This window comes from Austrofundulus limnaeus, unplaced genomic scaffold (assembly GCF_001266775.1).
Source record: "Austrofundulus limnaeus strain Quisiro unplaced genomic scaffold, Austrofundulus_limnaeus-1.0 Scaffold4, whole genome shotgun sequence".
Taxonomy (NCBI): domain Eukaryota; kingdom Metazoa; phylum Chordata; class Actinopteri; order Cyprinodontiformes; family Rivulidae; genus Austrofundulus; species Austrofundulus limnaeus.
The window spans coordinates 494,177-507,301 of NW_013952406.1; the positions used below are offsets into that span (position 1 = coordinate 494,177).

Genomic DNA, 13,125 nt, shown 5'->3' on the forward strand with positions numbered 1-13,125 from the left:
ATCATCAGGAGGAAGGTCCTCCTCCGGTCTCTAAGTCCCAGATGTGTGTTTTTTATATATATTTACAGAAAACTTATTTACAATTTCTTCTCAAAAAAGTGTCTAGTAGATGTTTAAATAAGCCTAAATCTACAAAGCAGCAACAGAAGTCTTGCTCTTGCACTCAGGCGTTTGTATATTTTTATATATGAGTCCAACAGTGGATTTAATTTTTAAGAGTTCACTGTTTTTAAAAATGAGGAAAAAAAAGAGAGAATAATGTCTGAGAAACAGCTGAGGTTTTTCACAATAAAAGATCAAACATGAAGTGTTTAAACATGGTGGTCACCACTTAGTCGTGTTTTAAGAGACACTAAATGCTCGCTGCGTTTATAGAGAATACAATCTTTTTTTTTTTCTCGGTACATGCACAGACGGGCCCACCTCCACATCAGCTGCAGCAGCGAGCCGTTTCCTCGTCGCTCCGTCTTTTTTTTTTTTTTTTAAATTTCACATTCATGCGCGGGCGCGAGAGGCGTCGTCTCAGCGGCCGTGCATCCCGAAGATCAGGAAGCTGAAGAACACAGTGACTCCCACCAGGGAGATGGTGGCGGGGGCGGTGAAGAACTGCCTGTAGTTGATGCGGAAGTACCACACCACGGCCAGGACCACCACGAACACGGGGACCACCAGGCTGCTGGTGCTGATGGCCACACTCACGGCCCTCAACGCCCCGGAGCTCGCGCCCGCCCCCGGCTGAGCCCCCTCCTCCGGGTCGGCCTCCTGCGCGGCCGGGGTGACGTGGCAGTGGACCACGCTGTTGTCGGTGATGTTCAGGGAAAACAGAGTCCTCTTTGGGTCCTGCAGCAGCTGGCCTCGATAGATTAATTTAACCTGATGCTCCCGACCCGAGAAGCATTTGCTGCAAAACAAGAAGTGACACTCAGAGAGAAATAGGGCTGCAAAATATATCGAAAATTCATCGTCATCGTGATAACAGCCTGTGRAATATTCATATCGCAACAACTGCATAAACWGTAATAAATGGTTGGCTCAAACGTTTGCATTTTCAAGTTTTGTCACTTAGACTGAAGTTTGAAGTATTTCACCAATCAAATAGAGCCCTTAATGTATTTGGCCAATTGGATGGATCCCTTCATAAAAAAATCATTTCGGAATGAAAATTATTATTTTTTTAATGTTTTTTTTGCTCTGAACCCAGAGCAGAAAGACATCAAAACTACATAATTATGTATTTGGTATTTTTTAATTWATCGCAAATATATCGTCATCACAATATTAAGCACCAATATTGCACATCGCAGGTTTTTCTAATATCGTGCAGCCCTAGAGAGGAAATATGTTTTATTTGCAGTAATTCTAATAAAACGTGACCCATCGCATCGAAACAAGGATTACGTCCAAAAGATGTGGAGAAATGGGCAGATATTACATTTTGTGAAAATATAATAAATCAATGTCTTATCAATGTACCATTTGAATGAACTGTCTGAAATATAATCCTAAAAAAATTTTTGAAGCATTTTTTTAGTACTTTTTTTTTTGAGCAGTGGCAACAAAAACTTGATTTTGAGGAAAAACACRTTAAAATTTTGAATTTTTCCCAGTCAGCTAGCAACATTTTTATTTCTTTCCAACTGGGAAATCTTAATATACAAATACTATTTCAGGTTTCCTCTTTATATTGATATAAACAATTGGACCACAATGGAAATAAGCTTTATAATTTGTGTTATCCATTTATGTTAATGTTATTGWATATTATATGCAGTGCCATTTACATAATAAATACAACGAATGAATGAATCAATCAAAAATTACTCAAATTTAGGGAAAATTAGTATTCAGACCAAAAATACTGTATTATTGTAACCAACAAGACAAATTAAGTCATATCTCTGAATGAGCTTATGATACCAGGATGATCTAAGTATCAAAATGTAGCTTTTAAAGTCAGAAATTTGAAAATGTAATTAGGTCATTTTGACCAAATTTGACTTAATCCTCATTTCGATGTGATGGGTCACATGTTTTAAGAACAAACACGGCTGCTGTCTGAGATATTCTGCATTATTTTACAAACCTTTTCAGAATCCCAACGGTGTCCTGAGGTTCCACGACAGCCACCTCCTCTGTGTCGTTTAGAAACTTCAGCCGGACAGAGATGGAGGTAGCAGCAGTGGAGGTGAAAACAGGTTTAGGCTTCTTCTCAAGCTGCCTTAACTCCTCCTCCTCKTCCTCGTCATCATCCAGTTCATCGTCCTCTTCATCAGAAGCATTCATCCTCCCAGTCTGAGGGTTCTTGCTCTGAATGTCCAGCATCAGATCAGTCCACACCCCCTCAGCCCCCTCCTCCGCCCCCTCACCCTCTCCTCTTTCAGCCGCAGGCTCGCCTTCATCCGGTTTGTTGTCCTGCGATGGCGGGGCGGTCTGCTGCTCCGGGGCGTCAGCGCTGGCGGACCCTCCGCCGTAGCCGTCGTGGCCCCCCAGGCCGATGAGCGAGGCGTGAGCGCCCACGGTGAGGATGGTGCCCAGAATGTGGTCTCCCCGGTCCGCCACGTGGGTCGAGAGCCAAGCCAGGATGAGGGCGACGACCAGGAGCAGGACGCCGGCCGCCGCCGCCACCTCGCTCCCCATTCCATCCAACATGGTCAGCGCACAGACCGCCATCTGTGTCCTCCGGTCCTGCAGGGACGGGTAACAAATCTTCAAAGTCACCAAATGCACCAATTTGATAAAAAGTTTTAAAAAATTAATTTGAATGAATTTATTTGTTAAAAACATTTGATGTATTGCACCAGATTTAGCCTAAAAGGCTAATTTACATCTGTAGTCCTAGACAGTAACAAAAATGAGATGGGGGAAAAAAACAATCAGAAAATTAAAATTATACATTTTACAATTAATGATAAAAATACATAAACACCCCACTCTCCAAACATAATTAAAAAGTTATATCACTAAACATCCAATAAAAAATGTGATTGCAGTATTAAGTAGATTTAGGTCTCCAACACGTGACTGGGCTTTGACATGACATAAGTTTCATTGATTCAAAATGAAAATAACAACAAAAGCTCTTCGTTTTATTTATTTTGGTGAAAATGAAGAATCAGGCAACAATTTGGTCTTCAAAAAGCCTTGTTGAAATGTTTCCCTGCAGATCAGGAAAACTTYTTTTTGACCAAACATTCTTTAAACTTGGGATATTTTACAAACAAGTAATACTTCACATGTCAGATTCAAAGTAATAAATGTAAACATTAGAGGCAGGCAGAGCAGCTGCTATCTGGGAGGGTAGCAGCTGCTTGTTTCTWGTTTCAACATTTGTCAACATTTTATAATGTCATATTTTCATTATTCAGTTTTTATCGTCGTGGATTAAAAGCTAATTTTTGTTCTGTTGAACTTCCGTGTTGTGGTTCGAGTTAACTTAGCCTTCGCGCTAACTACTAGCTAGCTAGCTAAAGGAAAAAAAAACAAAACAACGACCTTCGGCTGTTTACGACCCGCTGCTGTCGGTATGATTTTGTCGCAACAGTTTCCAAACTGAACCTCTAAAAGTTGTTTGGATTACAGTATTCAGAGCAGTCTTACCTGTCAGTTGGTTAAAATAAACATCAGAGCATGGTTAAACACCAGCTTTAGCTCTACTTAGCCGCTGTGGCTAAAAAAAAAAAAAAAAAGAATAAACACGGTGCAGTGGGCGTGACGTCACACAGAGGAGGAGGGAGGGACGGTTGTTATGGAAACTATATCCGCCTGTTGCTCCACCCCCTCCCGAGCTCTAAAGGGCAGGTAGGTCAAAAACAGCAGCGATTTGATTAAACAATGACGTAATGAGAACTCAAACCAAAATACCATTATATTAAACTGCTGTTTATATTCTTTGTAGCAAATATGGAGAATAAAATCCTTGAGTCATTTTAAAGCTGTAAAAGTAACAAATCTCTAAAGAATAGCTGAGATAAAAATACACACAAGATGACTATTTTGCTCCGATATTTCCACAAATATAAAACAGGAAACAGCAGCATAGATCTAGAATAACCTCTAAATAATGTTTCTGGTGATGTCACAGTCAGCATTAAAGGCTCAGTAAACATTTATTTAAGTGTTCCATCACTACACAGCAGCAGGTAGTCCCTCACAGAGGTGGGAACGTCCAGTTTCATGACGACTGAGTGACATCGAGCTCCTAACTGATGACGTAGAGCGCATCGACAGAGGTGCTGCAGAGAGCGAGGCGAGCCGCTCCTCTGACGCAGCAGCTCCAGGAACGGCCGGTCCTCCTCCTGAGACACAGAGGCAGAAACATCTCAGCGGGGAGGAGGAAGGAGGCGAGGAGAAGCTGTTAGAGATCACTTCACACACCTCAGCTGGCAGAGAGGCCATCCAGTCACAGGCAGGGAGGGAGCGGGATGAGTTCAGCATCACCTCCAGGACGGCAGGACAGACGGCGCAGAGCTTCAGCATCTGAAGGAAAACAAACAAACAAAGCTTCAGCATCTGAAGGAAAACAAACACACAAACAAAGCTTCAGCATCTGAAGGAAAACAAACAAACAAACAAAGCTTCAGCATCTGAAAGAAAACAAACAAAAAAAGCTTCAGCATCTGAAGGAAAACAAACAAACAAACAAACAAAGCTTCAGCATTTGAAGGAAAACAAACAAAAAAAGCTTCAGCATCTGAAGGAAAACAAACAAACAAACAAACAAACAAACAAAGCTTCAGCATCTGAAGGAAAACAAACAAACAAACAAAGCTTCAGCATCTGAAGGAAAACAAACAAACAAACAAACAAAGCTTCAGCATCTGAAGGAAAACAAACAAACAAACAAAGCTTCAGCATCTGAAGGAAAACAAACAAACAAACAAACAAAGCTTCAGCATCTGAAGGAAAACAAACAAACAAACAAAGCTTCAGTATCTGAAGGAAAACAAATAAAGCTTTATTTATTGGAGTTATTTGATTTGCTATTAGCTCTCAGTTGAGGATCACTCTCAGCTACTACCAACTTTTTCATCTTCTGCTACTTGTGATTATTTTAGCTTTTGATAACCTTTTTATTATTTTAGCTTTTAACTAGCCTATAAGCTTTCAGCTACTGCTCTAATACTTTTCAATTAAATTCAAATTCAAAAATACTTTATTGATCCCAGAAGGAAATTAGGTAAGTAATTAGGTTTTGGTTAGCCTCTAGCCTTCTGCTACTGTAGTTTTTAAGTAGCCTTTTAATATGTTTAGCTTTCATCTACCTTTCTGCTACTTTTAACTAACTTTTTGCTACTCTTAGCATTTAGCTATGTCTCTGTTAATTTTAGCATTTAGCAACCTCTACTACTTTCAAGCTAACTTTTTACTGCTTTTAGCTTTTAGCTAATTGRTAAGTTTAGTATTCAGCTACCACATACTAGTTTTAGCTAGCCTTTTACCATGCTTAGCTTTCAGCTAACTCTCTGCTACTTTTAACTTTACTACCTTTACTACTTTTAGCATTACCTGTTATTTTAGCTACATTGTTGCCACTTATTCAGCTGCATCTCTGCTACTTTTAGCTTTTGTCTCTACTACGTTTAGTATTCAGTTAAAGTTTAGCATTTGGCTACATCTTTGCTGCTTTTAYCATTCAGCTACGTCCGCTACAGTTTTCAGCTACTGCTCTGCTACTTTTAACTAGCTTTTAGCCTAGTGCTACTTTAAATGATAGCTACATGTTTACTATTTAGAACTTTTAGCTACCATTCTGCTACTTTAAGATTTAGTTTGTGTTTTGATACTTCAAGCTTTTAGCTACACCTCTGCTACTTTTAGCTTTCATCCATCAGTTTACCATAAATTAAATGTAAAATATTATATTTACACTTGTAAATTTAACTAAATGTTTTTTAAGTTTTACAGTATGTTAATTATAATTTTAAAAATTGTCTTCAAATAACCAGAATGAGTTTTTATTCTCCTGATATCTGACAGTTTTCAGTTTCATTCCTTCAGGTTCTGTTGGGTTTGGACTCGGTTCTGTTGGACCTTTGGTGGAACAGCTTTGGCTCCGTGGTTCAGCAGGGATCGGGCTACATCCTCAGGTTGTTGGTTTGGGTAATCTTCCACCACCTTTAGGACCAGAAGGAAACTTTTCAGTCCAAATGTCAGAGTTACAGAACCTTCCACCTCCATCCGTCTGGTACCTGCATCAAACAGTCCAGAGGTGTGAATCCTGCAGAGTMCACCTCCTCGGCCTTGGCTCCGTGCTGCAGGAGGACCTCCACGATGCGGGGGCAGCAGTTGGCGCAGGCGTTGTGCAGCGGGGTGTGCTGCTTCCTGCCTGCAGTCCGGGGGTCAGCTCCTGCATCCAGCAGCTTCTGGACCACACGGAGGTACCGCCCCGCCTCGGACGGCCTCTCCGCTCCGGAGCAGGCGGCGTTCAGAGGAGTCTCTCCTTCTTGATTGGTGGCTAAAACGTCTGCTCCGTGGAGGAGGAAGAGGTCCACGTGCTCCTCCAGGCCTCGGCGGGCGGCCACGTGCAGTGGGGTGAGCCTGGACTCCCTGCTCCTCACGTTGACGTCTGCGCCTCCTTCCAAAAGCAGCTGGGCGCAGCTGGAAAAACACAAAACACTTCAACATCCCTGCTGCAGTTGTTCGAACCCTYAAGGTTAGAGGTTCTCTCAGCACCTACTGGAGGGACTGCACGGAGGAGCAGAGGTGAAGAGGAGCGCTGCCGTCCTCTGCCAGCAGTCCAGGATCTGCTCCGTGGGACAGCAGCAGCTGGACACAAACAGAGTGGCCTCCCCTGCAGGCGTCGTGGAGGGCCGCGTTGCCCCCGGGGTCMGCGTTGACCTCGGCTCCACGGAACAGCAGCTCCTCCACGCAGGCTGCGTGTCCCCTGCTGGCAGCCAGGCGTAAGGCAGAGGTCTGCTTCACCCTGGAGCTCAGCGTCCACAGCCCTGACAGAGGAGCAGAGAGGATGAAAACTGAACCCCCTGAGCAGAGGCGGTAACACAGGTGTTTACACTWAAWTTAAAAATATTTGACCAAAGGAAAACATGAGCAGGACTAGACAGAGAGATGAATATGATTTAGAATTTTATTTCTGTGRCTGTATACGACCCACGGGAAACACGACATTAACAGCAGTCGTCATTTCTTTCCTTTAATTCCACAGCTGACACTGCTAAAAATGACAGATTTTCCTTTTCTGGATCTCTGACAGCAGGACTTCATTCTCTGAACTCGTAAAGTTCTTCTTTTTTACTTTGTGATGTCATTTATGAAGGAACATTTCCTGGTATCTGGGGCAGGAAACATGGCCTTATATAGTGTTTTTGGGTGGTAATTATGCTGATCTCCTCTCCTCGTGCACAAACACCTGATATGCATTCATCATGTTTACGCAGCTCATTTACACAACTTAGTAATTTAAAAAATGGCTAAAGTATAGCCTTTTGAAATTGGATTTAGGATTTGCATTCAGTTTTTTATTGTTTTTGGTTACTACTACACAAATGTTCAGCTGTATATGCTAAAAATGGCTGAATTATAGTCCTTTGTAAAATTTTAATTAGCATTAGCACTTAGTTTATGTTAGCTTAAAAACAGTTTCTGTTCAGTATTTCTTTAAACAGCTGAATTAAAGTCATTTACTGTATAAATAGCTGTAGCTATCTCAAATTTTCTAATACAGAGTAGTTTTCTTTGTTTGCATGTGCCCCCTAAAAAACACATGGGCCACCCCTCGCAAAAAAAGTCTAGCTCCGCCCCTGCTCCTGAGGTCTTACCCATCTCTGGGGCCCACACCATCTCTTCGTGCACCGTCTCCATCAGGGCGTTGACCATGGCGGGGTCCTTCAACACAGCATACACTCCTTTCATGTCCCCACACATGAAGGTGTTGTGGATGGCTGTGTCCCTGCAGCGGACCTGAGGTGGAGGGGCTTGGACCTCCTGCAGCCTCTGCTGCCTMGGAGGAGGCCGAGGGGCCCGAGGCAGAGGGGACCTGGTCATGGCTCTCCTGTGAGCCAAAGCTCGCCGGGCATCTTCCCACTCTTGGAAGTCCTGCTCCAGTCTGAGGGAGCGCAGCGAGGTAGAAGTGAACGGAAACGTGTCCTTCGACATGAGGGCCTCCTGCAAAATTAAAATCTTGACYTTTTGGTAAATTAACAAAGACATCTCAGCAGAACTTTACACAAGATCCTCCTTAAGCAACACTACTTACAAAAACGCATGCAGACAACTTAACTCACCCTTCACTGGCAATGTAAGACAAAAAAATCCTATGGAGGTCAAATGAACACTCTCATAACTGAATCCACTTTTATTTATAAATTAAGTTGAACTATTATGATAAAACATTTAAATGAAATGCTCGTCCTTTGTGGACACAGTCATAAGTTTGTTTTTCAAGTATAAGTTCAGCTTCAGTTATAAATAGATCAGCATGAAAGCTGATACTCGTTATGTCCATTTCTAACCGCTAGATGGCAGTATTTCCTAAACTGTATTTAAACAAAGAGAAAACAAACGCCAAGATAAACATTTAGTTCAAATGCAAAATTAAAACATGCAACAAAGCAATCTTCTCTCTCATGTAAAAATAATCCTGAATAAAATATTTATCGTAATTACTCAGTTTCAAGYGTTTTAAGTGTCAATGTTAAGTTTCTTTAGATTTAAGACTGGTTTAGGTCTGAATTTGAATGTTTTTAAATAAAGTTTTATTGAATATAACAATATCAAAAATATGGTCCAGCATAAGCGATGAATAAAACAACACACTTAGATGTTCACACTTTCATACTTATAACAAATGACAAAAACAAGAATAAAATGCTTATGGATAGGCGGAGGTAACTATCTTATGCTGCTTCAACAATCTTTGCGTAAACATTCCTGACGTCATGACGTCGGATTTGAACGTGGTCGCGGCAGCCAGAAGTTGCACTGCAGATAGAAAAGTTTCTCGCTGTTTGGTCGTGTTTTGTCGGTCAAAATCGAAGTTTCCCAAAAGCCAGTAACTTTTTTGTCAGTCTGTGTTATTGAATGGCATTTGATTTCAATTTGTCGCGATTGTCTAAACGATTATTTCATCGTTATACTTCATGACTGCGATGGTAAGTGGGCCAAATTTAGAAGTAGCTGCTTTGAGCTAGCTAAGCTAACAAATGCTAAAATACTGATTGCACACTTTTAAAAGCTTATTATGTAATCTATATTGGTTAAACTGTATTTTAATGCTTTGTTTGATGTAAATGCATTTTACTTTAGGTTGTTGTTTCTGTTGTAGACCTGCAAACTGAATGGCTTGTTCAGCATTGGCGAGGATTTTGATGATGAGGTGACACACCTGATTCAACTCTTTAGCTAACTGTAATAGCAGCTTGTTGATACTCTGTTATAGAGTAATCCTGTCTCTCTCTCTCTCTCTGTTGATCCCAGGACCTGCTCGGGACAGACTGGACCCCCTGCTCAGCCTCTGGACCAGCCAAAGTGGCAGCTGCTGTGTCCTCCTGCGCTCTGCGGGCCTCCTCTGTGGCTCACAGAGAGCAGGAGAATATTGGCCATCAGCGAACCGAGGAGGAATTGGCAGCCGTGCGTAATGGCACGGCTTCAGGGAGCGGCGTGCGCGGGGCTGCTGGACAAACTGTTGCTCTGGGTTTGAGACGGCTCTCCTCTTCGCCTCCTCTGCCTCCGCCGAACAACTCTCAGCCAAATTTGGCACAGCAACAGAGCCGTGTTAACACTATGGGGCTGATGAACTCCTGCGTGGCTCAGGATGAGTTTGATGATTGGGATGTTGACCTGGCAGATTTGGACGAGTGCGACAGCCAAATGGGGCAACTGCAGAAACCCGCTGCCTCTGCTCCACCTGCACCAGCAGCTGAGCCTCCATCTTCAGCCAAAACACTGCGACCCTCAGCTTATGGAGGAAGTCATTCAGCTCCTAATCAGACCCTTGGGGGGCTCAGAACTCTCCGAACTGCATGCAACCCTTCTGGCACATCTGGTTATAGCGCGGCTCTTCAGAGCCCCCCTGTTGCACCTCGACAGTCTTTAAATCCCCGTCCTGCTTCGACCTCATGTCCACAGACTCCTAATTTTCCCAGCTTTGCTGCTTCCTCTCCGGCCCCCTGCAGCTCCTCCAGCACCGTACACAATCCCCCGCAGCCACACAAGCAGCGGCTGACTCCTCGAGCCTCCCATCAGGCTCGTGGACTTTTTGAAACGGTCTCCCCGGCTGCCTCTCCGTCGGCGAACACCTCCCCTCTGAGCCCTCATCCCCTGCACACGCCGGTCCTCACCAACCYTCTGGTTCAGCTGGTGTCCGCCTCCAACAAACTCCCCAAAAAGAGGCCTCGCTCTGAGGCTCACCATCCCAGGACGAGACGCTTCCCCGGCCCCGCAGGACTCCTGCCGCAGCAGGTTTCACTCCGTTTCTCTTCTCATACAAGAAGTTTTACGCTACGGTTTTAATTTCCGTCTCCTCTGTCAGCCTCAGGGCCAGAACCTGGATGAGATAGTGGTTTCTGTTCCTCAGACTCCGGCTCACGGGGCTGTGGCTCGACTACCAAGTCAGGTAAATAAAACCCAGAGACAAAAACATCTACAGCTGGTTTTGTTTTTTCCTAATCATTTGTTCTGCAGCTCTGTAAGAARGCTGATTCAGCAATCACTTCTGTTTTCCTGTTTTTTTAAATTTGTGACCCATCATATCAAAATGAGGATTAAGTCAAATTTGTTTAAAATGACCTAATTACATTTTCAGATTCCTGACTTTAAAAAGCTACATTTTGATGCCTGGATCATTCTGACATCATACATGGATCCAGAGAAATGACTTAATTTATCTTGTTGACAGTGGTGGGCAGCACTAATCCAAAAATTAGTTGCACTAACCCTAAAGCACTAACTTTAATATTTAGGTCCCCTAATCCTAAAGCACCAACTCACTTAAAAATTTAGCAAAAGCTAATTCTAAAGCACTAAAATCCCAGCTGACCCATGGGACGTTCCTCAGAGTCAACATGAGACGATATCTTCTGTGTGCAGACTATTGTTAATAATTCATCTCGTGTAGGGGTTCCCAAAGTTGGGGTCGGGACCTCTTTGTGGGCCACAAAACATCAAGTGAGGGTCCCCAGATGATTTCCAGACATCAATTTAAATGCAGAAAAATGCTAATGGAATATTTTCATCATGATTATTGCAATTTTTTAAAATAATCATAATAAAAATTTGTATCATAGTTACTAGTTTTGTTTAGAGTTATTATTCCCATTTTTAACAGAGTTATTAGCTAAGTTTACGTAAACAAGTATGAGGTCACCAGTGTCTGCAACTGTTATTTTGGGAGTCAGAAGCAAGAAAGTTTGAAAACCACTGATCTGGTGGAGAAGTGACCAACATGTCTGACAGCTTTCACCCTCAGCTGTTGACAATAATGTTGATCAATAATATTTAAAGAACTAAATTAGTGCTTTTAAATTTAGCCCCTAAATTTAGCAAGTGCTAATCCACTAATGAATTAAGAAATTAGCAAAAGCCTTAAAGCACTAATCAGGAAATTGGTTCCCCTTTTAGTGCTTTAGGGGAACTGTGCCCACCACTGCTTGTTGGTTACAATAATACAATAATATTTGATCTGAATCCTAATTTTATGTAATTTCAAGGAGGAATTTTTAATGTCAATACAAAGAAAAAACTTCAGATAGTATTTGAATATTCAGATTTCCCAGCTGGAAAGAAAAAAAAAACATTTGTAGCTCACAGGGAAAATCTCAGTTTTAAGGAGTTTTTCCTTAAAATCATTTTTTTTGTTGCTGCTGCTCAAAAACGTGCTTCAAAATTTAGTTTTATGATTATATTTCAGACAGTTCTTTCAAATGATACATTGATAAGACATTTATTCATTCTGTTTTGAAAAAATGCAGTTTTTGCCAATGTTTTAATCAAAACTCTATATCTGCCTATTTCTTCACGTCCCACTTTTAGACTTAATCCTCATTGGGTCACGTTTTTGTGCATTTTTCACCTTCTGCACACTATTTCATCCGATGTTCAGTTCATTCAAGAGATGTTTTYTCTCGCAGGGTTCCAGCTCGCAGACGGAGGAAGAGGAGTTCAGCGGCGGCGGCTGGGCGGCGATGAAGGCCGAGATGGGCCTCGACGAGCGGAATCCCTCGTGCTTCCTGCACTCCTACAGCGTGGTCATGGTGCTCCGCAGGGTGAGCCCCAGCAATCACCGTCACACGCAAACTCCGCGTCGAGTCCTCCTCGGAGTCCGGACACGCAGGAAGTCCTGCTTCATCTGCATTTTCCTGCAATTTGGGTCGAGCCGTTTTGAAAAACGATTCATCCTCCATCGCTGCGTCGCGTGAGGCCGCTGGAAGTCTGTGGACTTAATCAGGACAAATAACGGCGCCGCTCCAGAGGTGTTTGGAGATGATAAACAGTGCGATCACTAATCAATCACACTAATGGAGACCCTGTTGTTCTTCTACTCTCTCTGTGTTTATAACCTCTGTAAATTCAGACTTTCTGCACACGTCTCTCTGTTTAATCTGGTCCGAGTCTCAACTTCTGTTTGCCTGAAGGACAAATTGACACACAATCTGAACAGGTTTCATCTAATACAGCAGAAAAAACAACAACAGTGAAAGAAGCGATATTTAAAACTGGATWGATTAAACATTCAGTTGGTCTATTTATTAGAGGACAGATGAGAAGGTAACAAATGAAAAGCTGAGCTTCCGTTCAAACTGTCAAAATGATGAAGCTTCTCTCAGGCGAAGTTAATAAATGACGCTGCAGGATGTTTGTAAACATTAAGTTTTAACTGATGGATCAGGAAAACTCCACAAGTCAGACTGCTTTGTTTGTTAGCAAAATATCTTCTGAATCACTTGCCTCTGTGTTCGTTGCGTCTCTGACARGTTTTGGCACAAAGCCGTGATGCAAAACTTAAACTTTTTGTTCCTCCTCTTCAACCAGGCTGCTCTGAAACAGCTGCCCAGGAACAAAGTGCCCAACATGGCCGTGCTGCTGAAGAGCATCGTCCACACCAACGCTGACGCCAAAGCTGTGTTTAAAGACCCAACAGGTAGAACACACACACACACACACACACGCGCG

The 13,125-nt window shown here is 42.6% G+C and overlaps 2 protein-coding genes across 3 annotated transcripts in view; one reads left to right on the forward strand and one right to left on the reverse strand.

Moving 5' to 3' along the window:
• Nucleotides 1–157: 157 nt before the first annotated feature.
• Nucleotides 158–8,322, reverse strand: LOC106527352 (ankyrin repeat and SOCS box protein 16). Of its 2 annotated transcripts, XM_014022210.1 has the most exons (9): nucleotides 8,241–8,322; nucleotides 7,776–8,121; nucleotides 6,677–6,944; nucleotides 6,189–6,597; nucleotides 6,031–6,114; nucleotides 4,375–4,476; nucleotides 4,152–4,295; nucleotides 2,084–2,685; nucleotides 158–901 (listed from the first exon to the last, which is right to left on the reverse strand). In XM_014022210.1, exons 2-9 carry the CDS (start codon nucleotides 8,110–8,112, stop codon nucleotides 523–525), a joined length of 2,325 nt encoding a protein of 774 aa, XP_013877664.1. In that variant the 5' UTR covers nucleotides 8,113–8,121; nucleotides 8,241–8,322; the 3' UTR covers nucleotides 158–522. The 2 variants fall into 2 exon arrangements, with proteins under 2 accessions (XP_013877664.1, XP_013877656.1); XM_014022202.1 differs by lacking the exon at nucleotides 8,241–8,322 and having other exon boundaries at nucleotides 7,776–8,211.
• Nucleotides 8,323–8,897: 575 nt separating this feature from the next.
• The window catches only part of hrob (homologous recombination factor with OB-fold), a 10,339-nt gene continuing 6,111 nt past the window's right edge, over nucleotides 8,898–13,125 (forward strand). Inside the window, exons 1-6 of the mRNA XM_014022244.1 lie at nucleotides 8,898–9,107; nucleotides 9,281–9,331; nucleotides 9,433–10,416; nucleotides 10,487–10,570; nucleotides 12,084–12,218; nucleotides 12,985–13,093. Coding sequence (XP_013877698.1) covers nucleotides 9,096–9,107; nucleotides 9,281–9,331; nucleotides 9,433–10,416; nucleotides 10,487–10,570; nucleotides 12,084–12,218; nucleotides 12,985–13,093 — 1,375 coding nt within the window. The 5' untranslated portion in view covers nucleotides 8,898–9,095. The remainder of the gene's footprint in view (nucleotides 9,108–9,280; nucleotides 9,332–9,432; nucleotides 10,417–10,486; nucleotides 10,571–12,083; nucleotides 12,219–12,984; nucleotides 13,094–13,125) is intronic.